Source organism: Cricetulus griseus, chromosome 6 (assembly GCF_003668045.3).
Source record: "Cricetulus griseus strain 17A/GY chromosome 6, alternate assembly CriGri-PICRH-1.0, whole genome shotgun sequence".
Taxonomy (NCBI): domain Eukaryota; kingdom Metazoa; phylum Chordata; class Mammalia; order Rodentia; family Cricetidae; genus Cricetulus; species Cricetulus griseus.
In genome coordinates, this window is record NC_048599.1 from 148,760,919 (window position 1) to 148,786,206 (window position 25,288).

The 25,288-nt window shown below is 39.8% G+C and overlaps 3 protein-coding genes across 12 annotated transcripts in view; 2 read left to right on the forward strand and 1 right to left on the reverse strand.

Annotated features, from left to right (window-relative positions):
- Positions 1-25,288, reverse strand: part of Dennd1a (DENN domain containing 1A) — a 1,920,886-nt gene that overhangs the window by 1,132,297 nt on the left and 763,301 nt on the right.
- Positions 1-25,288, forward strand: part of Rabgap1 (RAB GTPase activating protein 1) — a 131,761-nt gene that overhangs the window by 76,001 nt on the left and 30,472 nt on the right. For 9 of the 10 annotated variants that reach the window (XM_027423567.2, XM_027423562.2, XM_027423564.2 and 6 more), the window contains one exon: positions 23,879-23,992. In XM_027423567.2, coding sequence (XP_027279368.1) covers positions 23,879-23,992 — 114 coding nt within the window. Of the gene's footprint in view, positions 1-18,871; positions 18,899-23,878; positions 23,993-25,288 lie in introns of those variants that run through there. The other variant, XM_035447001.1, reaches the window with a different exon arrangement.
- Positions 660-5,664, forward strand: Gpr21 (G protein-coupled receptor 21). Its single transcript, XM_027423583.2, has one exon. The coding sequence runs from the start codon at positions 3,771-3,773 to the stop codon at positions 4,848-4,850; it is 1,080 nt and encodes a 359-aa protein (XP_027279384.1). The 5' UTR covers positions 660-3,770; the 3' UTR covers positions 4,851-5,664.

Genomic DNA, 25,288 nt, shown 5'->3' on the forward strand with positions numbered 1-25,288 from the left:
TTCTATTTGGTTGTGGTGCTGTTGTTTTGTTTTGCCTTAGTTTGGTTTGCATAGACTATCAGTTAAACCACCATGATAAGAAAATCTGAAGTGCTCTGAAACATTAAGCTAATGAAAGTCCTGAGTTTGCTTGTAGGTCCTGAACTGTAAGAATAGGAACTCCTACCAGGCCTGTATTGTGGGTATACCAGCAGTTATCATTACAACTCTATTTGAAAGCTCTTCTAACCTAAAAACAGAATTTTTGTTGTATTTGGCTTATGTTATTTATTCAAAGGAGAATTGTTTCTTTGTACCAGTCCTGAGACACTTAGGCAGTTAACAATAAACAAAATTTCATGAGAGTTTAGAAGAAAATACATAACCACTGTATTCAGATGACATTAAATGTTTCTTATTTAGCCAGGTGGTGGTGGCACACACCTTTGATCCCAGCACTCAGGAGGCAGAGGCAGGTGGATCTCTCTGAATTGGAGGCCATTCTGGTCTACAGAACAAGTTCTAAGAGCATCAGAGATACACAGAGAAACCATGTCTAGGAAAACCAAAAACAAACAAAAGGTTTCTCATCCAACCCTTTTAAAAGTCATGTCTTCTTTCTGTCTGTCTGTCTATTTTGTTTTTTGAGACAGGGTTTCTCTATGTATCCCTGGCTGTCCTGGAATTGACTATGTAGACCAGGCTGGCCTCGAACTGACAGAGATTCACCTGCCTCTGCTTCCCAAGTGCTGGGATTAAAGATGAGTGCCACCACAGCCCAGAGGACTTGTCTTCTGAAGTCATCCTGGAGGTTGGTATTTGGGCACAAGGTATAGTGCTGCAATATTGGGGAGAAGCACTCACTGTGCAGAGGTGAGGAGGCTGAGGTAAGGCCAGAAGCCTGAAAGGGCCAAATCTTAGAAAGTGACATTAATGGTTTTGTGTTAACAGGGAAAAAAAGCTGGAATCATTTTATTTCTTGTTTATTTTATACTATTTTGTATTTCCAGTACTGACCATACATACAAGGCAGATGCTCCAGTGTTTAACTGTGTTTCCCAGCACTTGGGAGGCAGAGGCAGGCGTATCTCTGTGAGTTCCAGGCCAGCCTGGTCTCCAGAGCGAGTGCCAGGATAGGCTCCAAAGTTACAGAGAGAAACTCTGTCGAAACCCCCCCCCCCGAAAAAAGAAATGAAATAAAGTAAAGAAACAGTATGTATGATTTCATGTGTCTGACAAGAGGCAGGTTGTCTTGCTTCAAATCCTAGCACCACTGTTTTCTAGCTGTTGTTGGGCAATTTACTATCCCCAGGCATAAATAGAACCTTGCTAGTATGATTGTTAGTGTTGACAGGATTAATAAATGAAAGTATTCAGCACGATTCATAGTCACATTAAGTGTAAGCAGCTGCCCAGTCACTGTTATTAACTTATTTATCATGTTAGTTTTAGAATGTTGTTTTTGTTCCAGTGAAATATGGCAAACGATAATTGTGGCTTATACTGAGAATAGTAGCAAAGGAGTCTCTCTTATTTACTGGGGACATGTTCCAAGCTCTCCAGTGGTTGCTTAAAGCATCAGATAGTGCCAGACTTGTAACTGTTTTATCCTTTCCATACTGTCAATAAAGTATAACTTACAAAGTAGGCATAGTAAGAGGTTAAAAATAATAGATAACAACAAAATAGCTGTGACAGTATGTTGTGATAAGTTATGTGAATGTGGGCTGTCTTAAACTGCAGGATTTTCCATTCAGTGCTTTCAGACTACAGCTGAGCATAGATAATGGACTGTAAAATTGCAACTCAGGAGACTGCTATACTGTATAAGAAAGCTCAGAGCCCAGCATACCATGTGCTGGTGGATGAGTGTGGAAAGGGACCTTGAGAAGTAGAAACCGGAGTCAGTACCTCAAATAATCTTTGAGTGACAGTGGTTTAAATATAGAAAGATGCTGCTGTTTTTTGCTGAGGCCTGTCGTATACTGTTGTTAGTCTTGTGCTTCAGCATGTTTTAGGTCCTTGCTTTCCTCAGCTAAACAGTGTTTAGACTTCACTGAATTGTGATTGTAGGCATCCTCTTGCCCACAATAAGAAAGCCTGTATAAAATAAATCAGAATACAAGTTGGATCACATAGTGCTCTGTTCAGATGTGTATATCTCCTGGGATTATTACAGAGGCCATCATTGGTTTACTTTTACTCTTCTGGGGATATGGGGCTTTATTCAGGCAGAATTATACCATTCCCATGGCACCCAATTCCTAGTTATCTGAAAAAAAAAATGCTATATGATTTCAATTTGCGTAGTGTTAGATTGCATTGTAAGATACGATACTTGTACCTGAATATCTGCATGCTGTCACGTTTGCTATCACTTGGGTGGGGAGAGATGAAACAGCATCACAGCATCCTTTCATCATATTGGCCAATATCCAATAACTGGTAAAAGAAAATTGAGGCTGAATATTCAAGTCTTCCAGCTATAACTTTTTATGTAGCTGAATTAGAATTCCTCCATTGTCATGTACTGTTAACACACTTCCTTTCTTTGATACCGTTCTTTGTTCTTGGGAAAGTGGTAACAAAAATAGGACTTTCCCCCTCACTCCTCTGGTAGTGGCCTTCAGCCCAACTCCTGACTCCTCCCTCTTTTTCCATCCCCCTCCTTTCAGTCCCTCACCACCCACCCACCCCTGTAGTTACTGCCCATTTTTCTTACTGGCAGTCTGGATTCTACTCATTTGCCTAAGAGGGGGATTCTAGACAGACAAGAGACAGCTTTCAGATGCTGCACTGCTGGCAACCCACGTCAGTGCCCACAGTGCAGTGTAAAAACTCAGAGCTTCTCTCTGGCGATGAATTCAAATGCCCAAGATTCTAGAATGTGTGTGAGCACAAGTGTTTTTCTTCCCTTCCCCCTTTCTTCCTTTTCCCAAGCCCCTTCCTCCTGCTTCCCCTCCTACTCCTTTATCCCCTCCCTCTGTGCTGTGCCTTAGTTCTGTTGTACAGGGGCTGAAGTACAGTGCTGCATTGCAAGGCTTTCTGTTAAGGATTTATTGTGGCTTTTGTTTGGATTTCAGCATGCAGAATTACAGGTAATTGGGCTAAGCATTTAAATTCTATGCATTCTAAGCATTTAAATTAAAGACGTTTTCAGAAGTAAATAGTGCATTGGATGTAATGGAGAAAATTAATCTTGGTTAATTTTGATCAATGATAATTGTGGCCAAATATTTTCAGGATTGCCATAAGAAGGTTTTCTCTCCCACAACAGGTTAAATAAAAGAGAATGGATCTGTAATTGCTTTCCTTTTATGTTAATCTTGGAGTTGCAGTCAGTGTAGCTGCTCCTCTGGAGTAACTGTCCTTTATGGAGGCTGCTGCTGAGACTGAAGGGGTGGAGGGTGGCAGTGAGAGCTAGCTAGGGTCTTTGACTAGAGGACATGGAATGCAGAATGTAAAATGCTCTCTCCTTTTCTTCTATCAGCTGTTCAGAGGAGACACATCACAACTCCTGCTGAAGCTCCTAATCCTCCTCCCTCCGCCCCTCCCCCCTCCCTCACTTGGTGCATGGTGAACATGTCAGTATGGCAGAGTCTGGGACTGTCCAGACAACTGCCATTGGCTCTCCCTATTCCAGGAAGAATTCAAAGGGAAATTGCACGGCAGGCAATGCACCATAGCAGCAGCAGCAGCAGTACCAGGAACCTGGTGACTAGGGTTCCCTGGCATTGTCACACCCAAGGGTGACTGCAGTGACAATAGCTGCTCCTGGGAACTGTGGCAGCATGAAGTGCGAGCCAGTTCCTGAGCACGAGATGAACTCCACCTTGGATAGTGATCAGAGCAGCCATCCTTTCTGTCTCCTGGCACTGGGCTACTTGGAAACTGTCAGTTTTTGTCTTTTGGAAGCACTGATTGTTGTCTTTCTAACCGTATTGATTATTTCTGGCAACATGATTGTGATTTTTGTGTTTCACTGTGCACCTCTGTTGAACCATCAAACCACAAGTTATTTTATCCAGACAATGGCATATGCTGACCTCTTGGTTGGGGTGAGCTGCCTGATCCCTTCCTTGTCACTGCTGCACTACCCCCTTCCTGTGGAGGAGGCCATGACTTGCCAAGTATTTGGCTTTGTAGTGTCAGTTCTGAAGAGTGTCTCCATGGCTTCTCTGGCCTGTATCAGCATTGATAGATATATCGCCATCACTAAGCCTTTAACCTATAATATGCTGGTTACTCCCTGGAGACTACGCTTTTGTATTTTTCTGATTTGGCTGTATTCTGCCCTGGTGTTCCTGCCTTCCTTCTTCCACTGGGGCAAACCTGGATATCATGGAGATGTGTTTCAGTGGTGTGCAGAGTCCTGGCACACCAACCCCTACTTCACATTGTTCATCGTGGTGATGCTGTACGCCCCAGCTGCCCTCATTGTCTGCTTCACATATTTCAACATCTTCCGCATCTGCCAGCAGCACACAAAAGAAATCAGCGAAAGGCAAGCCCGATTCAGCAGCCAGAATGGGGGTGCTGGGGAAGCCCAGACCTCTCCAGATAAGCGCTATGCCGTGGTCCTATTCAGAATCACAAGTGTGTTTTATGTCCTCTGGTTGCCATACATTATCTACTTCCTGCTGGAAAGCTCCACTGGTTTCAGCAACCGCCTTGCATCCTTCCTGACTACCTGGCTTGCCATTAGTAACAGTTTCTGCAACTGTATCATTTATAGTCTATCCAACAGTGTTTTCCAACAAGGATTAAAGGGCCTCTCAGGGACTGTGTGTACTTCTTGTGCAAGTCACACTACAGCCAAGGACCCCTACACAGTTAGAAGCAAAGGATCCCTCAATGGATGCCATATCTGAGGGGGCTCATAGACTCAGTCTTTTTGTTTGTAGGGAGGAAGGGTGGCTTTGGTTCTCCTTTATCCTTCTGTTCCTGTGCTCCCAGTTCACAAGATCTAGGGCAGGATAATTTTACTCTGAGCAGCTGGAGACTATCCATATACCTTCTCAGATGGCAGAAGTTGTTTCCTAAATAAGATTTAAAATTAGAAGAATCGGAATCATGAAAAAAATCACTTGATGCAATTCAATTTCTTTTTGAAATGTCATGGAAGTGACTGCAGTTTCAGATTCAAAAGGAATAAAGCCATAGCTAACACCTCTTCCAGCTGTTATGACTGAACTCGGGTGTGAAAAGTATCAGCACTTAAAAAAAAAAATCACCATTTTCTTTTCCCTTTTCTGGATTCTTACAAGAAACTTGAAACTTGTGTGCAATTCATATCTTCTAACAGGGAGTATTAAAAGAGACTGGTAAACTAACAAGGATTTTCTTTATCTGTGCCAAAATACAGCTGCACTGCAGGTTTCCCCACTCATTTAGATAGTGAATGTCTTGAGAGATCTCCATAGGATGAATAATGTGAACACTGAGCACTACTTTTAGAGTTTTGAAATGAAGCATGAAGCAACCATACAGTGAAGTCACACAGTTTGTGAGAAACAGCTGCTTTCACTCCATGCCTGTGAACTTTGTGTATATGTGCATAGAAGTGACATCATAGTGCTTCTTCCTGTGCCTCTGTGTTTGTGAATATTGAGAGTATTTACATTGAATTGGATTTCTTTTTATAACAAAATGTACTTAATCTAAATAAATAATAGATGGATAGCTGTCCATTGTAATGTGTGAGAGTGTGTGTGTGTGTGTGTGTGTGTGTGTGTGTGTGACTTTTGTGTTTTCTACTTATCCAGCCTTTGGTAAGAACTGAATCAGTTCAGTGCTAAGTATGCTATCTGCTTTTTAAACAGAATCAGCTAACATCAGAGTCACCAAATTATTTTGGAAAACATTCTTTTGGATCCTATCAAGGAATCCCCTTTGAAGGGGAGAAGGGGGATTCTGGCTGGGCCAAGTCACCTTACCTGTAATCCTCTTTTTGGAAAACGTCTTTTGTTGTATAGTTCTTGCCTTACCTGTTTGTTCAAAGCAAAATGCGTAAAATTTTATTGTTTAGAATTACTAAAATGCTTTGTGTTGATACATAGTTTTACCTTACTTTTAAAAGTACTTTGAAATTAAGAAAATTGTTTGTCTGAAAGTAGAGAGAGCTATTAGCAGCTTGTATCAGAATCTCCTGGACTTTATGATAGTTTTCATTTTTAGAAAGTGTCAGGAAAATTAATTGGTCTCTGCTTTTGGCCAGAAGTTGTAGTGCTGGTGCAACTGTGATGATGGAGAAGACAAGGGGTGCTGGCAAATGTAGGCTTCCAAATCCAAGAAAGGATGAAGATGTTTTTGAAACACAGATATGCTTTGGTTTTCCATCCTGATGTTAGAAGACTATTCCCTTTTAAATAGAAGGTATCATGTTTCTCTCTCTCACCCTCTATTCTTGTACTACACCCAGAGCCTTTTAATTTTCTTATATTCACAGCTGAATTTATTTGTTCTGCTTCGCTTTTTAAGCCACTGTCTTACTGTTTAGCCCTGGTTACCCTGGAACTTACTATTTAGACTAGACTGGGCCCTGAATTCACAGAGACCCAGCTGTCTCTGCTGGGATTAAAGGTCCACCATGCCCAGCCCCTAGCCAGTTTTATGTTTTAGACATTGATTTTATTTTAACCTCAAATATCTTCTGCTTTAAATTTTTTAAGAAATTGAGAATTATAAAAGTTTCAGGTTCATTGTACTAAAGTCAGGTGGATCTCTGTGAGTTCAAGGTCAGTCTGTTCTGATCTTATAATGAGATCCTGTCTCAAAAAGAAAAAACAAAACACAAAAACAAACAAAAAAATGGTTCTGAGTTCTTCCCCAAGTCTTGCTTGTTCTTTATATTTAGTATTAGCAGATTAAACTCAGCAGATTTCAGAACTCCCACTGAAAATGCGCTTAGAAATAGCTTTGTGCCGGGAGGTGGTGGTGCACACCTTTAGTCCCAGCAATCGGGAGGCAGAGACAGGTGGAGCTCTGTGAGTTCAAGGCCAGCCTAGTCTACAAGAGCTAGTTCCAGGACAGCCTCCAAAGCCACAGAGAAACCCTGTCTCGAGGGGGGAGGGGGGGAAGATGCTTTGTTACCATATGGTGGTGGCATGCACCTTTAGTCCCAGCACTCAGGAGGCAGAGGCAGGCGAATCTGTAAGTTTCAGGTCAGCCTGCTCTACAGAGTAAGTTCCAGGACTACATAGAGAAACCCTGTCTCAAAACAAACAAAAAAACTCAGTTGGATTTCTGTTTCAAGTAGAAAATGAAGATCAATTTGTAATGTACATTTCCGGTTGCATTAGCACTATAGATTTGGTTTGAGTGTATTTTGTTTCCTCTTGTGAAGTCATCTCTTGTAGTTCTCCTTCCCACTTCCAAGTGCTGGAATTTCAAATGTGCCACCATTCCAGCTTTGTTTTTTCAGACATGCTAGGAAGTTTCATCTTTTCATCTTTGCATTGAGCTTATGAATTTTTAGTTCAGCAAGCATGGGAATCTTGAAGATAGTCTTTATTAAAATGTATTAAATCAGTAGTAAGAAAACAGATTTTCCTTTTATAAGAAGTTAACCCCCTTTTTACTCTTTCGTTCTGGGATTCCATTTTGTAACAGTGGGAAAGAAAGTTGTTCTGGTAATGCCTAACCAAGGTGATATACTGAGGAATGCAAACATGGCTTTTTAAATAAGATTGTTTTTTTAAACAATTGCTTAGCTTTACAAGTATCAAGTTCTGGTTATATTATAGGCATATTTTTCAAAGTAGATTCTATATTGTTATTTGAAGCACAGACTAAAGAAGAAACTAAGTAGTTGCAGTAATTGTAAGAAAAATGCATAGACCCTTTATGATGGTTGGTAATAGCAAATATCTTCCCATTTTATCTTGTCTTCATTGTGCTGTGTAAACTTTGAAGGCTTAAGGAGTCAAGTCTGTTATTTTCAATTCATTGTCTACACTGCCTGTTTATTTTTAATTTGCTGTGTGGTGGGGGGGGTTAATAAATCTTAACAGTCTTCAGGGGCTGGGAGAATTCTCTGCATGATAGATTTAAAAAGTTTGTGTTTAATCTTTTTATTCTGGCACATTTAATGTAACATTTGATGACATTTTGTTTAAATACCAATCTGACTAGTTCAGAGTGAGAAAAAAAAATATGTATTTTTAGACTCAAATACCTTAGATAGCTTGTTTAACTCTGTGGCATGTGACTTGTATCAGAGTACACATAAGCTTTTAGAGATAGTATTGAAATTACTTCCTAATGAAGTTTAAAGTAAGATCATACTAATTGTTTAACTTTTAAATGAATTGTGTGTCTTTAGGCGGTCATTTCATTGAGGATGCTTTGGTTGTCTTAGAATTGAAGTAGCAGTTGCCTGTGAGCCAGTGCCCACCTCAGAGAGCCCAGTTATTCACAGGCCTGCTTCTTACTCAGAATAATTTTTTTGAATAGGTTTCCTTTTAGCAGTATTTCTGGATACTTTCTGTGCTGTTCACAGTGGCTTTTCCTTTGTTTTTGTTGTTGTTGTCACTCTTTTTCTTTCTTTCCTTTTTTTTTTTTTGCGGGGAGGGAGTGGTGTCTCTGTAGCTTTGGAGCCTGTCCTGGCACTTACTCTGTAGACCAGGCTGGCCTGAAACTCAAAGAGTTCTGCCTGCCTTGCCTCCAGAGTAGTGGGATTAAAGGCGTACACCACCACCACTTTGTAGTTAAATAGTTCATTTAATATTTTTAGGAATGGAGAAACTTGAACTTTCATACTATGAATGAAGCGTCCATTTTCTTGAATGTGAAATGGCAGATTTACCAGCTCAAATGGTAAAATGAATGATTTGGGAGGATTTTCTCAGATTTTCAAACGTTAATTTGAAAAATGTTCACAATGACTTTGTAGGAAATATCTTAATTTCATTTATCATGTGCTTCTGTATTAAAAAAGATAGGTGAAATAAATTATTGGCAAATCAGAGTTTATTGGTATATGAGCAGTTTGGGAGACATTTAAATTTGGGAGAATTGTGGCATTGTGAGATTTTTAAGCCCGTAAAGTCTTGGCATGTTGTGTTTTTGCATAATTTTCCTGTTTCAGGTCGAAGAAAAAAATGTAAATATATCAAACTGTACATATTGTTGATAGTATTTTATAGATTCTAGAAATGAGGTAGCTATTTTTTGGGGGGTAGGGCAGGCTCAAGACCACATTTCTCTGTATAGTCCTGGCTGCTTTTGTAGACCAGGTTGGCCTCAAACTCAGAGATACACCTGCCTCCGCCTTCCTAGTGCTGGGATCAAATATGTGCACCACCACCACCTGGCTGAGGTAGCTATTTCTTATGACTACAGATAAGTCACTTGGACACGCACAGGTCCATGTATGCCTAAATCTAGGCATATGGAGTATAAGCACCAATGTGCATGTAATCCTGTGGTTACTTGGTTTTAAGAGAATTTCAAGAGCACCTTATTCAAACTGTCCAACACTATGAAATTATATAAGCGAGCGTTTTGTTTTGGTTTTTCCAGACAAGGTTTCTCTGTGTAGCCCTGGCTATCCTGGAACTGGCTCTGTAGACCAGGCAGTCCTCAGACTCAGAGATGTCTTTGCCTCCTGAGTGCTGGGATTAAAGGCATGTACCACCAACACCTGGCTTTTTCACAGAGCGCCACATCAATCCACCATTGACAATTTAAATTATGTGCTGCTTCTAAGTGGAAGATCTAAAACATACTCCAGGCCTTTCTGTTAGCAATGCCTAAGTGACTACGTAATTTACTTTTCAGAGGACACAATAATGTATTTGTTTTTAATCTCCTTTTCTTGGTTAGGAATGTTTAGTCTTAGACAGGTTAGGAACTTGCAGAGTTACACATAGAGGAAGTGAGAGCACTTTACCCACTGAGCCATCTTGCTTGTCTTCCATGTTTTTTGAGAATGAGTTGTCTTTATATGGCCCAGACTGCCCTTGAAATCCTGCCTCAGTCTCCTGAGTAACTGGAACTATGCCTGAATGCTTCGCTTTTACTATTACAACAATCAGAGAAGCTTCTTAGAAAGTCCCCAAAGCCTGAAACAAACAAGTGGATTTCCAAAGGAACACCCCCTCAAAAAAAAAAAAAAACTGAACTCCAACTGATGCAACCTGAAAAGAATTTACATCCATTATTGGAGAATAAGACACTATTTAAAAATAAGCAGGAAGAAAACAAAAAAGAGGTATAAATCTCAAGTGTAATTGATGCTTTCAAACAACAGACAAGCTGAAAAATAAAGCTTAAGCAGAAGCAGCTAGTCAAATGAAAAAGGCAGAGATAGGGGTAGTAGATGAAGAGGAAAATGGTCTTAGTTAAGTATAACTGAATACCAAGGAGTCCTGACAGGCCCACTGCGGATGGAAGGAGAAAACATCCACTGTCTCATGAGAAGATTTCAGAACATTTCGGGTGAAGAAGTCATAAAAGCTTGGTCTGACGATGGAGTCCAGAATTTTATGTCCAGTTAAACTATTATTCAAGTGTGAAGGATAAAATAAACCCATACTATAACATGTGCTGTGTTAGAATATATTCACTAACCTTACATACTTTCTTGGAGTTGTTGAACAATATACTTCCTCAGAATGAAAAATGGGAAAAATCCAAGATCAGGAAATTATGTCTCCAGGAAGGAGGCCCGAGGTAGAGGAAAACCCTGGGGAAGAGGCGTGTTAAGGTGAATTAGACAGCAGCTGATCAAAAATAAACAGGGAAAAGGCCTAGCAGTCGGAAGTGTGTTCTTAGGGAGTTGGGGTGGGGGTGGATTTGTCAGTGTGTTGGGGTTTGAAGGGAGCTTGCTGAGCTTTACACTGTCACTGAGCCATATGTGCCTGGCCCTGTAACTCTTTCAGACTTTGAAAGGAACTGTACACTGATATATGTATAGTATAGTTAGATAAAAAGAAAACTGGAAGGGAAAATAGGACAGTTGAGAAGAAAAAATAGAAAATTAAAGAAGAAAGGAAATGAACTCATACATGTACGGTCTCATTATAAACTGTATTGACTTAGCCAAAAATGGTAGCAAAAGTATGCTGAGAATTGGGGAAAGGACTTGTGGATGGAGAACTGCAAGTGGACAGAGCTGTAGTATCTTTCCCATGCTATGGAGATGTAAAGGTGATGGATGTCAAAAATTGGAGAGCCCAGGAAATAGCAGTTAGACATTTCATTCAGAACAAAAAAACAACCAACTGTAAAAAGAGGGTATAGAAATGCTTACCTGGGGGGCTGGAGAGATGGCTCAGTGGTTAAGAGCACTGACTTTTCTTCCAGAGGTCCTGAGTTCAATTCCCGGCAACTACATGGTGGCTCACAACCACCTTGAATGAGATCAACAGATCTCATTCATGCCCTCTGCTGGCATGCAGGCAGAAGACTGTATATACTGTATATATAATAAATAAGTAAAATCTTTTAAAAAATAAATAAATAAAAAGAAGTGCTTCCTCTGAGAAACAGCAGGCTTGGGTGTCGGGGCGGGGGGGGGGGCGGTATCTTGTAAACTTCGTGTCCTCTGACCTTTAAAGGAGGGTTGTTTTAATGAAAAACATAAACTGTGTTCAGCAAAAGACTGAATTTTAGCAGAAGAGAAGCCAGGGAGGAACAAAAGGCAAAAAACTCACTGCTGCTTCTAAAGAAGTGGATGTGACTGGTACTGTCTTACCTGTGGCCCCCGAGGAGCAGCTTCCTGTTACTTATTTCACACCTTCCTCCCAGAGAAACTGTGGAGATCACTTTATTACCACGGGAATCGTGGTTCCTAACCCACTATGATATGTTCTCTATCTGGGTCCCTCCAAAGTTAGGGTTTTTTTTTTTTTAAGGTTTATTTATTCTGTAAATATGAGTACTCTATCTGCATGTATAAACCTGTATGCTAGAAGACAGCGTCAGATGCCACTATAGATGTTCGTGAGCCACCATGTGGTTGCTGGGAATTGAACTCAGGACCTCTGGAAGAGCAGCCAGATCTCTTAACTGCTGAGCCATCTCTCCAGCCCTCCACCCAGATTTTTAATGTTTGACTTTCATTGATAGAAGATGAGGTATTAGAAAGCATTGTTTTATATCATGAGAAGGAATTTACATCATAGGATGTAATGTATCGAAAAACAGATGTCTGTGTAGGGATAAATGTGTTTTCTGTGCTGGGATAGAGGTGTTGAGAGAATGCAAAGTGTCGTCTGGAATGTGTAGGTGGTAGAGAGGTGTGTATTGGGTAGGTTTTCGTGGAAGGCATTGCATGGACCCTGGGAGAGGGCATTTCTGTATGTCTATGACCTCCTGCCATCCTTACCTCACCCCCTCTCTCTAGGCATAATAGTGACATAGGAAGTATCCAGATGGGCAAGATTAAGGAAATACAGGGCTGGAGAGATGGCTCAGAGATTAAGAGCTCTGGCTACTTAGTTCAGTTCCCAGCAACCACATGGTAGCTCACAACATCTATGAGATCTGGTGCACTCTTCTGGCATGCAGGCAGAACACCATATACATAATACACAAATAAATTTAAAAGAAAAAGATTAAGGAAATACAAAAGTCAGTAAGACTAGGGTATTTACTAGGGTAAATTGATCTACAACTTACCAAACAATATATGACATGAGAAAAAGCCTCTGCAGGTTGAAAGAAATAAAGGAGTATCCTTTTGTAAAAAACTATGACTTAGTCGTGTAATGATAAACTTAGTGACTCGTTTACAAGGGGGTTCTGTTAAATCTGCACAAAATATAAAAGTAAAATTTTAAATTTAATTAAGTTTGAACAAACAGTAAAATGAATTGAGTTGGCAAGGCGGCATTTGGTAACAAACTATCACTTATATAAATGATTTATTTCTAAAATTTCTTTCAGGGGACCTGACAGGTTCACTGAAAGCCATTTATTTGTAGCAAGACATGTTCTTCCTCCAAAGCAGAAACCTTCACCTAAAAAGAAAGCCATTGCTTTGCTGGTATTTGAGGAGCAAGATCTGATTCAGGCCCCCCTACCCTTTCAAAAAGAAAACGTTTGCTTGTTTGCCTTGCTTAGTGTGTGTGTGTGTGTGTGTGTGTGTGTGTGTGTGTGTGTGTGTATATATGCGTGCATCGGCACACACAAATGCCATGGCACAAGTATAGAGGTCAGAGGGCAACTTGAAGTAGTCAGTTTTTCTTTCCACAATGTGGGTGCCAGGGATCCATTCAGAGTCTCAGGTTTGGCAACAAACAGCCTTACCCACCCAGCCCTCTCAACAGTGGCAAAAATTACCTTTTGAATTTTAATAGTTCCCCTTTTTTGTGGCATGCATGGAGGAATTGAAACCTTTTCTACTCAGGATCACTGTATTGAAGATGTGTTACAGCTTGTAGAGTACTGAGGATAAAATGAGAACCAAACTTAAGAGTTTATCTCTAGAAGTTAATTAGGCCATCTTAATCTGTCTGAATTTCAGAATAATCTCATCTTTAAGTAATGTGACAGCCAGCATAGTCCCTTCAAAATGAAAAGCCTGGTGACAGTAAGATTCTGAAGGCAGTTTCTGATACTGGGGTAATTTTATATTATTAGCTTAGTTTGTTTTAGTTGTTGTTTTTGATTCTCAGATAAAGAAGGCTGTGAAGTATATTATTAGAGGCTCTGGTTTTCTATTTTATAAGATGAGACAGTGCTCCTTCATTAGACCTATTTTGAAAATTAGGTTCTGTCACATCTTGAGTGTGTAGGAAATGTGCTTGGTGAAATGACTTCTGCAAGAATTGGCACACCCTCAAATCCAAAAAGTCCAATCCTAATGATCTGCTGCTGTTCCTTTGTACTGAAATTTAGTGTATTTTTTTCTTACTTGTAGAGAATAGTTTGCAGAAGGATTGATATTGTCAGATTGGGAACATTGAGTTGTACATTCACTGTGTAGATGTATTTCATTGGGAAATTCTGAGGCCTACAGTAAGAACCAAAATAGTTGAGGCTGGTGTCATTTTAATGATACTTTAAAAAATGATGTTGGGGGCTGGGGAAACAGTTTGTTGAGAAAAGTGCTTACTGTGCAAGCTGGAGGGCCTGAGTTTGGACCCCAGCACTCACTTGGATAGCAGCCAAGCCACATGGGCCCCCAGAGATCACAACCTGCCAGCTTAACCAAGGTCCATGGAGAGTTAGTAGCTTTTGATATATTAGTGATGGAACAAAATAGCCTTTAAATATTTAATAGATGTTTCTTGACAGTTCTTTCAAAATTAATTCTTTAGAAAAGTTAATCTAAAATATGATTTTTTTATCTATTTGATCTCAAGAAAAATTTTCCTTGAAAGCTATATACAAGTATATGATGTTTAAAATATTGCAACACAGTATGTACATACAGGTGTGTGAATGCAGACTTTTTCCAGGATTCTGGATGCTGTTTGAATATTTCCTTTAGTTTTCCTGTGGAAAACTTGAGCCCTAAAAGGAAACTAAAGTTTGGAGATGTTCTGTGAATAATATTGTTTATTGTTTGTTCATTGCAGATTCTCATTTAACATGTTCTAGAGCAAGGAACTAGCATGGAGTTGTCACATTCCATATCAAAGAATATAGCTGTTTTACAGCTGTCTAGCTCTTGTAACACTCCAAAATCTCTGACTTAAGACATTTATTTCCAGAGGAAATGCACTTTTTGAAATTAAGTTGAGTGTTTGTTGAATGTTAGAAAAACAAACATTTTAGTAATTGTAATTTAATGGATTAGGTTATATAAAAACATAACTTGAGGAATATAGGACTTGATCTCAGGTTTGTTCTTATGTACTATCACTGCACATTAATTGTGTTTTTATTTATTTTGTGTGCATTTGTGGAGGTGTGGTAGGTGCTGGGTATACAGCAGTCAGACAATAGCATGGAGGAGTTAGTTCTCCTCTCTTACTGGGTGGGCCCCTAGAATTGAACCTGCATCAGACTTGGCAGTGACTTTCTCACAGAATCCAAGTTTTTTGATTATTTTGTCGTTGGTGATGGTTGGCTGGCGGTTGTTTTGAAAAAGAGTCTTACTTGATAACTCTTTAACGCCCTAGCTTGCCCAAAACTTACTACATAGATAATGCTAGCCTGGAGCTCACAATGATCCACCTGCCTCTGACTTGTGAGTACTGGAGTTAAAGGTTTGCAATGCCATACCAGACCCAGGGTTTTGTTCTTTCTCTCTCTGTGTGTCTGTGTGTGTGTGTGTGTGTGTGTCTGTCTGTCTGTCTCTCTCTCTCCCTCTCTCTCCCTTTCTCTCTTTCTGGTTTTTTGGTTTTTCGAGACAGGGTTTCTCTGTGACTTGTCTCAAACTCACAGAGATCCTCCTGCCTCTGCCTTCCGGGTGCTGGGACTAAAGGTGTGTGCCACCACTGCCCAACTGTTCGTTCATCCTTCCTTCCTCCCTCCCTCCCTCCCTCCCTCCCTCCCTCCCTCCCTCCCTCCCTCTCTCCCTTCCTTCCTTCGGTTTGGTTTTTCCAAGACCAGGTTTCTCTGTGTAGCTCTGGAGCTTGTACTGGTAATTGCTTTGTAGACCAGGCTGGCCTTGAACTCACAGTGATCTGCCTGCCTGCCTCTGTGTCCCTAGTGCTGGGATTTGTGCCAGGATTTTGTTTTTTTTTTTTTTTTAATCTTTTTTTTTATTTTAAAAACAATCTTTTCTCATTTTACATACCAATCCCATTTCCTACTCCCTTCCCTCCTCCTGCTATCTCCCTTCTTCCCACACCTCACTCCCCATCCATCCTTCAGAGAGGGTAAGGTGTCCCACGGGAGTCAGTGAACTCTGAAACCTTACTTTGAGGCAGGACCCCCCCCCCCCCCATATCTAGCCTAAGCAAGGTATCCCTCCAAAAAGAATGGACTCCAAAAAGCCAGTTCAAGCACTGGGGATAAATCTTGGTCCCACTGCCAGTGACTCCACAGACTGCCCAAGCCACACTATTGTCGCCTACATTCAGAGGGCCTAGTTTGGTCTATGCGGGTTCCCATGCTGTCAGTCCAGTGTCAGTGGGCTCTCACTAGCTCAAGTCAGCTGTTTCTGTGAGTATCCACAAACTGGTCTTGATCCCTTTGCTCATATTATCGTTCCTCCCTCTCTTCGACTGGACTCTGAGAGCTCTGTCCAGTGCTTGGCTGTGGATCTCTGCATCTGACTCCATCAGTTGTTGGATGAAGATTCTATAATGATAATACAGGTAGTCATTGATCTGATTACAGGGCAAGGGCAGTTTAGGTGCCCTCTCCACTAATGCTTAGGGTCTTAGTTGGGGTCATCGTGTGGATTCCTGGAGATTTCCCTAGTACCAGGTTTCTCCATAGCCCCACAATGACTCCCTCTATCAAGATCTCTCTTTCCTTGCTCTCCCTCTCTGTCCTTCCCCCATCTAGACCACCCCATTCCTTCATGTTCTCCTCCCTCCTTCCCTTATCCCCTCAGGATTTTGTTGCTAATGTCATGCTTTTATGAAATTTTTAAGCTTACATATCCAACAATACAATAATGCTAAGCTGTTAACCTTGCCAGAAGAGTATTTATTTGATATATAGTTTACTTGGTGGTAAAAATGAAATTGAAATAAGTGTTCAGAAGTCTTTATAGTTAGCAAAAGCATTTGTTTAGAATATGACTTTGCACATAATTTTGGGCCTTCTAATTTAACTCATAACTTGCCACACTTACCATCATCCACTTTTTTTTATTCAGAATGATTTTCTGCCTGTTCACTTTTGTCAGTAATAGTTTTTAGCATGTCTGGTTGTTGAGCTCTCCAGATGTGTTGCTATGAAGGGGAATCATTAATACCAAGCAGGAAAAGTTGGCCATACTCTTAGCTTTTATGCCTTTTCTATACATGATTGGGGGCAGTTTTGTCAAACATTGGCCATTTTTCCTGTGGGAAACTTGAGCTCTAAAAGGAAATGTGCATAGCTAAAGGGCTACATGTCACATGGGACTTAAACTTATTTTTAGAATGGCATTATAATGCCATATTTGGTTTCAAACAATGTGATAGCAGTCCATTATTTTATTAAGTATGAAGCCATCTTTTCTGAAGTTGGCCACTTTTCTCTTACATTAGCTAACATAGATAGAAGCACAGTGTCAGTGTGGTGCTCATATACCCATCCTGTTGAGGCAGTTTCAACTATCCATATTTTGGCAGGCATTTCTAGAACAGTTTGCAGGGTTTTGTTGCTATAGTTAGGACTCTGGTCACACTGCATGGTTGTCTTTTCATTTTCCATGTTTGGAGAAGGGTGTTTGTTTTCTTGGATGTTTGGGATAGAAGTGAAGAGGCAGAAGCATTTGAAGTCACTCTAATTGTTTGTTTTGAAAGGAAGAATCCACTAAATGAGATGTGAGAATAGAAAACCTGAAATGGATCTCTGCCCTGAAAACTGTTTTAAAATAAAATAAATCTAGCCAGCACACGTATTTCTTCTTGAGCTCTCCAGTGTTTGGGTCAATATGATGCATAGGCTAAAAGAAAAAAAAATCTTATTCTATTATTTATATTTTAAGTGTCATATTTTCTATCTTATTTATGTTCTTTGTAAATTAATTTGATTCTAATGAAGTATGATATTGATGACATGCAATAGATTGTTTTTTAATTGCTTACTGCTTGATTACAGACCTCCTCCTCCCCAGACCAGGCATTAAGTCCCAAACAGGAAAACATGCCGAATACATGTTTTCTCTCTTGGCTTCTCCCCCAAGATTGGAAGTAGGCCAACAACATCAATTTCAAATCTGGTGGAGGAGTTAATACTGATGTACCAGGCTTATGCCTCCCAGTTTCTTCCACCCAGTGTTTCTCCGCTTCTTATAAACCCAGTGAGGCAAATAGGTTAAGTTTTATAATCACATAGGTTTTATAAGTAAGGACTTCAAAGTTTGCTTAGGTAAGTAACCTGCCTGAGGTTGTGAAAATTAAATTAGGAAAAGAGAAGCAGAACACAGCCAGAACTGCCTATGATAGAGTTTAAGTCCTGTCCATTGTGATGTTGTCTAAGTAGAACAACTACATTCTGTCTTCTCCATTTTTTGTCAAAAGCCTACAATTGTGGCCAGGTTTTGAAGTGCCTCTAGTTACTACCTCTGTGGTCTATGATCATGGAAATGGATTTCTAGGCTGCCCTGCTTTGTGTAATGGAGCTTTGGAAGGGAAACATTAACTACTGAGTATCTGTATAGTATTTTATATTTTTTAATCTGTGTAGCTCAATTTCCTGTCTCTCTTTGGTTCAGCTTTTAAATTCTGCTGTTAAGTTTCAATTGTTAACAGTTTTATTGTCATCATAGCCCCCACCCAAACCCTCTCTGGGAGTAGTTCTCTAATATATGTCTGAAAAGCTATCAACAAATTGATTTCTGCTATCCATCAAGTTTGATTTCTACCAAAATCCCATCTATTTGTTAATGTGGAAGAATAGCACTGTAGGACAAAAATCCCATGGTTTCTATTTGAACAGTGGTGCCGGCTATGAAGGGACCAGTAGGCGTACTTTTGCATAGCTACATAAGATGAGTGCTGAGTATTGAAAGCTCAAGTCATCAATGGAGATGTTCGTTTTGCTTTTTAGTTTTTTATTGTTAGTAAATGAGCCCATTAGTTGCATGTATTTCTAGAATTGTTTTGACAGCAAAAAGATAATGGACACTGGGTGTCACTTTCCATGGAGTGGAAATGCTTATAATTCTTAGAAGACAGTTTTTTTTTGTTTTTGTTTTTGTTTTTTTTTACATGTGGTACCTAGTGTCCTCACCACCATGAGATGTTAAGGTCTATAACAGGTACTGTGTTATAACAGGTACTGTGTTTGTCCTGCTCCCTATCAACAGTCTCAAAGCATCCTGGAGACGTAACAGTGAGATGGTACTATGAGGACTAAGGTAATTATGGCCTAAATACATTTCTATAGTTATGATTTCATGAAACTAAAGATGTATACTTAAGTCAGACAGTGGTGACACACACTTCTAATCCCAGCACTTGAAGACAGAGGCAAGCAGATCTTTGTGAGTTCAAGGCCAGCCTGGTCTACACAGAGAAACCTTGTGTGTTGGAAGAGGGGTGGAGGGTATACTTGCTGTGCTGGTAGGTTTTTATTGTTGTTGTTTGTTTGTTTGTTTTGTCAGCTTGACACAAGCTAGAGTCATTTGGGAAGAGGAAAGAAACCTCAATTGAGAATAGGCCCCAATTGGATCGTAGAAGGTTTTCTTCATCAACCTTCGTTGATGATTGTTGTAGGAGGGCCCAGCCCACTGCAGGCAGTGCAGTCCTGGATATTATAACAAAGCCATCTGAGAAGTGTTCCTTGATAGGCTCTGTTTCAGCTTCTGCCTCCAGGTCCCTACCCTATCTTCCCCTCAGTGATGGGCTGTGATTGGGATGTGTGACTCCTTTCTCCCCAAATTGCTTTTGGTTATGGTGTTTCTCACAGTAATAGAAGAACACATGTTATTAGGGGAAAGCTTTAGGATTTTTTTCCTACTTTTTCATAAATACTGACAGTGTTTAGTGGAGTAAGTACTTCATATGATTACTATATATAACTTCTTTTAATTTTATTAGAACTCTTGTGATACATGCCTTAACATGGGTATAGTATTATTAAGATGTTAATAGACAAAGCTGTTACAGACTAGTTCTTATTATTTTTCAACTCTATCAAATCAGAAAAGCTATTAGATATGACATATACAACTGAAATAAAACTTAAAGATATTTCAGATTTTTGGTATTGCCTCAATACCATAACATTTTTTTTTTCATTTCTTGTTATTTTGCTCCCTCATTCAGTCCTCCTCCTCTCATTTTCAGTGACAGAGATTGCACCCAGGGCTCACAACTGCTCTGTCATTGAGCTGTATCCTTAGCTGGTCAGCTCTACTTGTAAATGTACAACAAAACTACAAATGACAAGACTCTCAAGTAGTCCATAGACTGAGATTCTCTATCTTCAGTACCAGTTAAATTTCAGTTTTGTTTTTTTTTTTTCTCTTTGAGCTTTTATATTATCAGTTAAGAGAATTTTTTTTAAATATATTTTACAATCACTTTTAACAAGCTATAGCTGAAGCCCAGTGGTGTCAGCAGCTCACACCTTTAATCCCAGCACTTGGGAGGCAGAGGCAGACACATCTCTGTGAGTTCAAGGCCAGCCTGGTCTACAGTTCCAGGACAGCCAGGGCTGCACAAAGAAACCCTGTCTGAAAAAACAAAAAAGAAAACCAAACAAACAAACAAACAAAAACGCTATAGCTGACTTTTTAAAAAGGAGTTACAGACTGAAGGGATGGATAGCTTATCAGGCATCAGAATTTAGTACACAAGCCCCAGTCTGAGTTAAGCCCTCAGAATCTGCTTGTAGAGCTGGAGGCAGTCATCTGTAATCATAGCATTCCTGTGGTAATGTGGAAGGGTGGTAGAGAAAGGAGAATCTGCACATAGCTCTCAGAGCAGCTAGGTTGAAGTTCACAGTGGTGCCAGAAATGTGTGACCCTGCCTTAACAATGTAGAAGGCAGGTTGTCCTCTGACTTCCACATATGTGCCATGCCACATGCACACACACACACACAATACTCAACCAGTAAATTCATGAAAATATACTTTAAAGACAGGACATGACCAAGGTATGATGGTACACACCTGTAACCTCAGCATCCAGAAGGCTGAGGCCATCCTGAACTATATAGTGAGACCCTGTCTCATGAATAAACAGTGTATTTGAGTGGAGTGTTACATACAGTTTTATGGCATTTATAACATTGGTGGTTATTCTTCAGAACTTTTTATTTGGGCAACAAACCACTTGGGAAATATAATCCTTTCTGCTCCTTATTTCACATGGCAGCCTTCCATGGCAATTTTTCGTTTGTTTGTTTGTTGTTTGGGTACTTTCTTTTTCTTCCTGCCATTCTTAGCTTTCTATTTTCCAACTTGAGTTTACAAAGAGTATATATTCAAAGGACTTCCTCCAGTTCCCAGTACCTTAATAATCCTGAGAAGTTACCCAGTCATCCAATTCTCACAGTAAGCTATAAAAATAGACATCTGGAAAGATTAGAGTATGGGGCTACTGTGTTTTGAACTAATATACAATTGTGAGTTACAATTTCCTTAAATTTTAATTCACATACTGTTTTTAAAGAGCCTTAAAATGTAAGGAGCTCAGCAGGGCGTTGGTGGCACACGCCTTTAGTCCCAGCATTCGGGAGGCAGAGGCAGGTGGATCTCTATGAGTTAGAGGCCAGCCTGGTCTACAGAGTGAGTACCAGGACAGGCTCCAAAGCAATACAGAGAAACCCTGTCTCAAAAAAATAAATCAACAAACAAAAATGTAAGGAGACTATGTGGTGGTTTTAAGGGATACTGATCAAGCATTTTGTATAATATCCTCCAAGAAGTTGTCAGGTATTTTTCTCATGAAGTTATGAATTTGAAGGGGGAAGATATAAAGCAAAAGCCATTTTCATAACATGAAGAGTGCCCCCTAGCAGATTGAGTTACCACTGTTAATACTGATCTTGGTTGTCTAACCCTTCTCTCATTTCATCATTTTACTGCAGTACTCAAGAGCAAGAGTGTCCATGCTTAAATAGTGGAGTAGTCTACTTTTTTAGTTTGTTTTTTTTTTTTAAACATCTTTTCTAATTTTACATACCAATCCCAGTTTCCTCTCCCTCCGCTCTTTCTGATCCACTCAGAGTAGTCCACTCTTATTGCTTGAGGACATAGTATGTACATAAAGTTATTTGAAGTTTTTATTACTGGGTGATTTATCTCTTTACCCCATTTATTTATTTAATCCATCAGTTTTTAGATATTTATTCATTGTTATTACAGTGTTCTGTCGTCTACATCTTTGCCTGCATGCCAGAAAAGGGCATCAAATCTCATAATAGATGATTGTGAGCTACCATGTGGTTGCTGGGAATTGAACTCAGAGCCTCTGGAAGGTCAGACAGTGCTCTTAACCTGTGAGCCATCTCTCCAGCCCTCCATCATTTATTTTTATATGTAGAGACTCATGGATATTTATCTAAACTCAGGGCTGTAACTCAATGTTACCATAACCTTTTGTTGCTTAAATTATCTGGCTTAAGACACTAGGAACATTTTCCATTGGCTGTCAGTATCTCTCTGACATTCTCCCCCCCTCCCCCCAATATGGCCATTCTGTTGTTGGTATCATTACTGCTTATCAGCTGGTTGGTTTGGTTTGTGGTAGTAATAAAAGAAAGAAGTGGGTTTTGTTTGTTTGTTTGTTAATTTTCTGGCAATATGAAATAATCCAGGATTGTCTTCTGTATTTTTCGCCTCAGTTTTAGAGTCCCTTATTTCTCCAGGTAGCTCTTATTCCTTTCCTTAGCAAATGGTAGTAAACTTGTAGATGCTGGATATGCTATGTAATTTACTAAAATGATTGCATGATGTATAGGCTTGTCATTATTTGTAAGAGATCGGATTGTTGGATTAACTCACCAATGCTTGGTGCTTTAATTTTAGTCAGCCTAATATGTTGGTGTGTATGTGTGTAGATTTTGCTGCTTACTTTGTTGCTTAAAATACAAGAAGTACAACTTTACAATAACCTTAAATGTAAATGAAGCATTTACAGTTTCATTTAAATTGTTTCTACATTTGAATATACAGAAACATACAGATTTCTTGAGAATTGACTTTTGTAAATTGCAGTTATCATTCATTGCTATATGTGAGATGAGTATTTAAAAGTTATAGTAGATTCCAACAGTGTTTCTTGGGTCTGAATATGTATAAACTTACTTGGCAGCAGCAGGTAGGTGTATTTAAAATCAGTTCTCAAATCTTCTCTCTGGTCACATGGTCAAAGACAAGGATTTGTTTTTAGAATTTTGTGAGATATGCAATATTATTATTATGACAAGAACTTATTAAACTCATCACTATTTAAGACCAAATATTTTAAGGCAGAAGTTCCCATGGGACTCCAGTTTGTTATTGTTCTGGCAGGCTTTACAGATTCATCATGTTGGTTTTCATTGTCTGGTCCTCTGGTCAGTGGGAAGGGCAGTAGATGGATAAAAACTTCTAGGGGGAGCTAGAGCCAGCAGGGTGCTGGTGTGCCTCATGGGTAACTGCTGGCATTATTGGTACCTATTTACTTTTTTTGACTCAAAAAAACATTCTTCTTTTGTGGCAGAAGTAAAGGGGTATTTCTCATAAGGCACTTGAACCCTGAGCGGCCACGCTCTACATTCTTGAGCCATTTGCCCCTAGGAAACTCTAGTTAGGAGCCTTGGATCACAACTGGAAAGATGACTTAGAAGTTAAGAACACTGAATGCTCTTCTAGAAGACCTGGGCTCTGTTTGGAGCACTTTTAAATGGCAGCTTAGAATAGTCTATAACCCCAGCTCACCACACATGAAAGGATGCACAAACAGGGCCTTGGACCTTTTCCATTTGGGAATGGGCATGAGCTTCCTGCCAGTGGTTAGATTAAGTATTACTTTTCCTACTCAGTTTTTCTATCAAAAGCACCTTGCCTCCTCCTTTGAAGTAAACTTGAATGTTTTTCTGTGGGAAATCAATTTTTAGCAGCTTATTTTCCTTTGTGCAATAGAAAGGTCACTGGCCTCGCTTATTGTAATGCATAGGAAATATAGCATGAGGTGTGTGGAATGAAATGGGACTTCTCTTCTCTTGCCCACCCTCATTACACTTATTTTGAGGGATTAGTCTCTGAAGAGGCAGTAAGTGCAGGCATGAATATATGTTTGACCTTACAGCACTGAAAGTACATAAATAATGTGCCCTTTTGTACAAATCCAAATAGATACCTATCTGTGTAATGCTTCTGGCCCTCTCTTCCTCTGTCTCCACAGGAGTCTCCCCAAGACAGTGCTATCACAAGGGACATTAACCGAACGTTTCCAGCTCATGACTACTTCAAGGACACGGGAGGAGATGGACAAGATTCCTTATATAAAATATGCAAGGTATTTCATATTAAACTATAAAAGTATTGGTTTTGAATGGCAGTTCTGGTTCTTCAAATTATATAAAAGACAAACTACAAAATGTGGCTTGTTTATTTGACACTTCTTGAGTTCTTTTGTTTTTTTGAAACAGGGCCTTGTGTTTTCTAGGCTGTCTTCACTTCACTATACCAGAGGCTGGCCTTGAATTCCTGTTGCTCTTGCCTCCAGTTCCTAAATCATAGAATTATAGGTGCATTCCACCATTCTCTGTACAAAGTATAATTTGTACTTGATGATCAGAATTGGAAAAGAAAGATAAAGACAACAACAACGTCAACAAAAAAGAATCTGAAAGCCATAGATAACAGTTTTTAAGTCATCAAAAATCCAGACATAATGAGGCTGGAGAGATGACTCAGTGTTTTTAACAGTACACACTGCTCTTCCAGAGGACTTGAGTTCACTTCCCAGCACCTATACCTAGTACCTCACAACTTCATGAACTCTAGCTCCAGGGAGTACAATGCCTCTGACTCTGCAAGCACCTGCATTCATGTAGGTCATGCTGTTATGCTGGAAGTCACTCTCAACGAATTAGAATAACAGACCATAAGAGAGGACAGAAAGAAGGTAAGGGACAGAAACTTATGACCACTGGCCTGCACAGAACTGTCCCTGTCAACAGTCAGTCATGGATAGGGCAAGTACCTGAGGGACCCTACCTTTCCCTGCTGAGCTGTTGGCTACTGAAAGATTCTGGGAGAGTCTTCTTCAGTTGTTTACCTACTGTAAGCCCCACTGGTAAGCCCACCACTCTCCAATGAAGAGTTGCAAACCCATGGTCATACAGAATCCTAGTTCAAGCCAGTGGGTCCCAAAACTAAAGAGAGATAAATGTGGGAAAGGAATTTGTTTCAGGGAGAGTATTAACAGGTGTGCGAGGAAGGTAGAAGGGGGCAGGGAGAAAGTATACAAGCATGAAATTGTCAAAAGACAAATCTAATAAAGATTAGTTTGAAAACCAGAAAGAGAAAAAGATTAACTGAAACCAGTGTAGCTAAATGTGATGCTTACAAGACAAAGGCCATGAGTGTCCTTACATAGTTCCTCAGTGTTTAACAATAAACAGAGGAAAAACAGTGTCTTCCCACCCCTTCATAATACATATTTAAACTTTTAAAATTGTTTTGTAAAGCTCCTGGGAGCTGTGGAATGTTTATAGATAAGTGCTGAAGTTGGCTCTGTGGATATGGCCCAACAGTAGTTAGTGCCAGTCCCCATTCAGATGTATTTGTAGCATTGTTGCTTAATAAA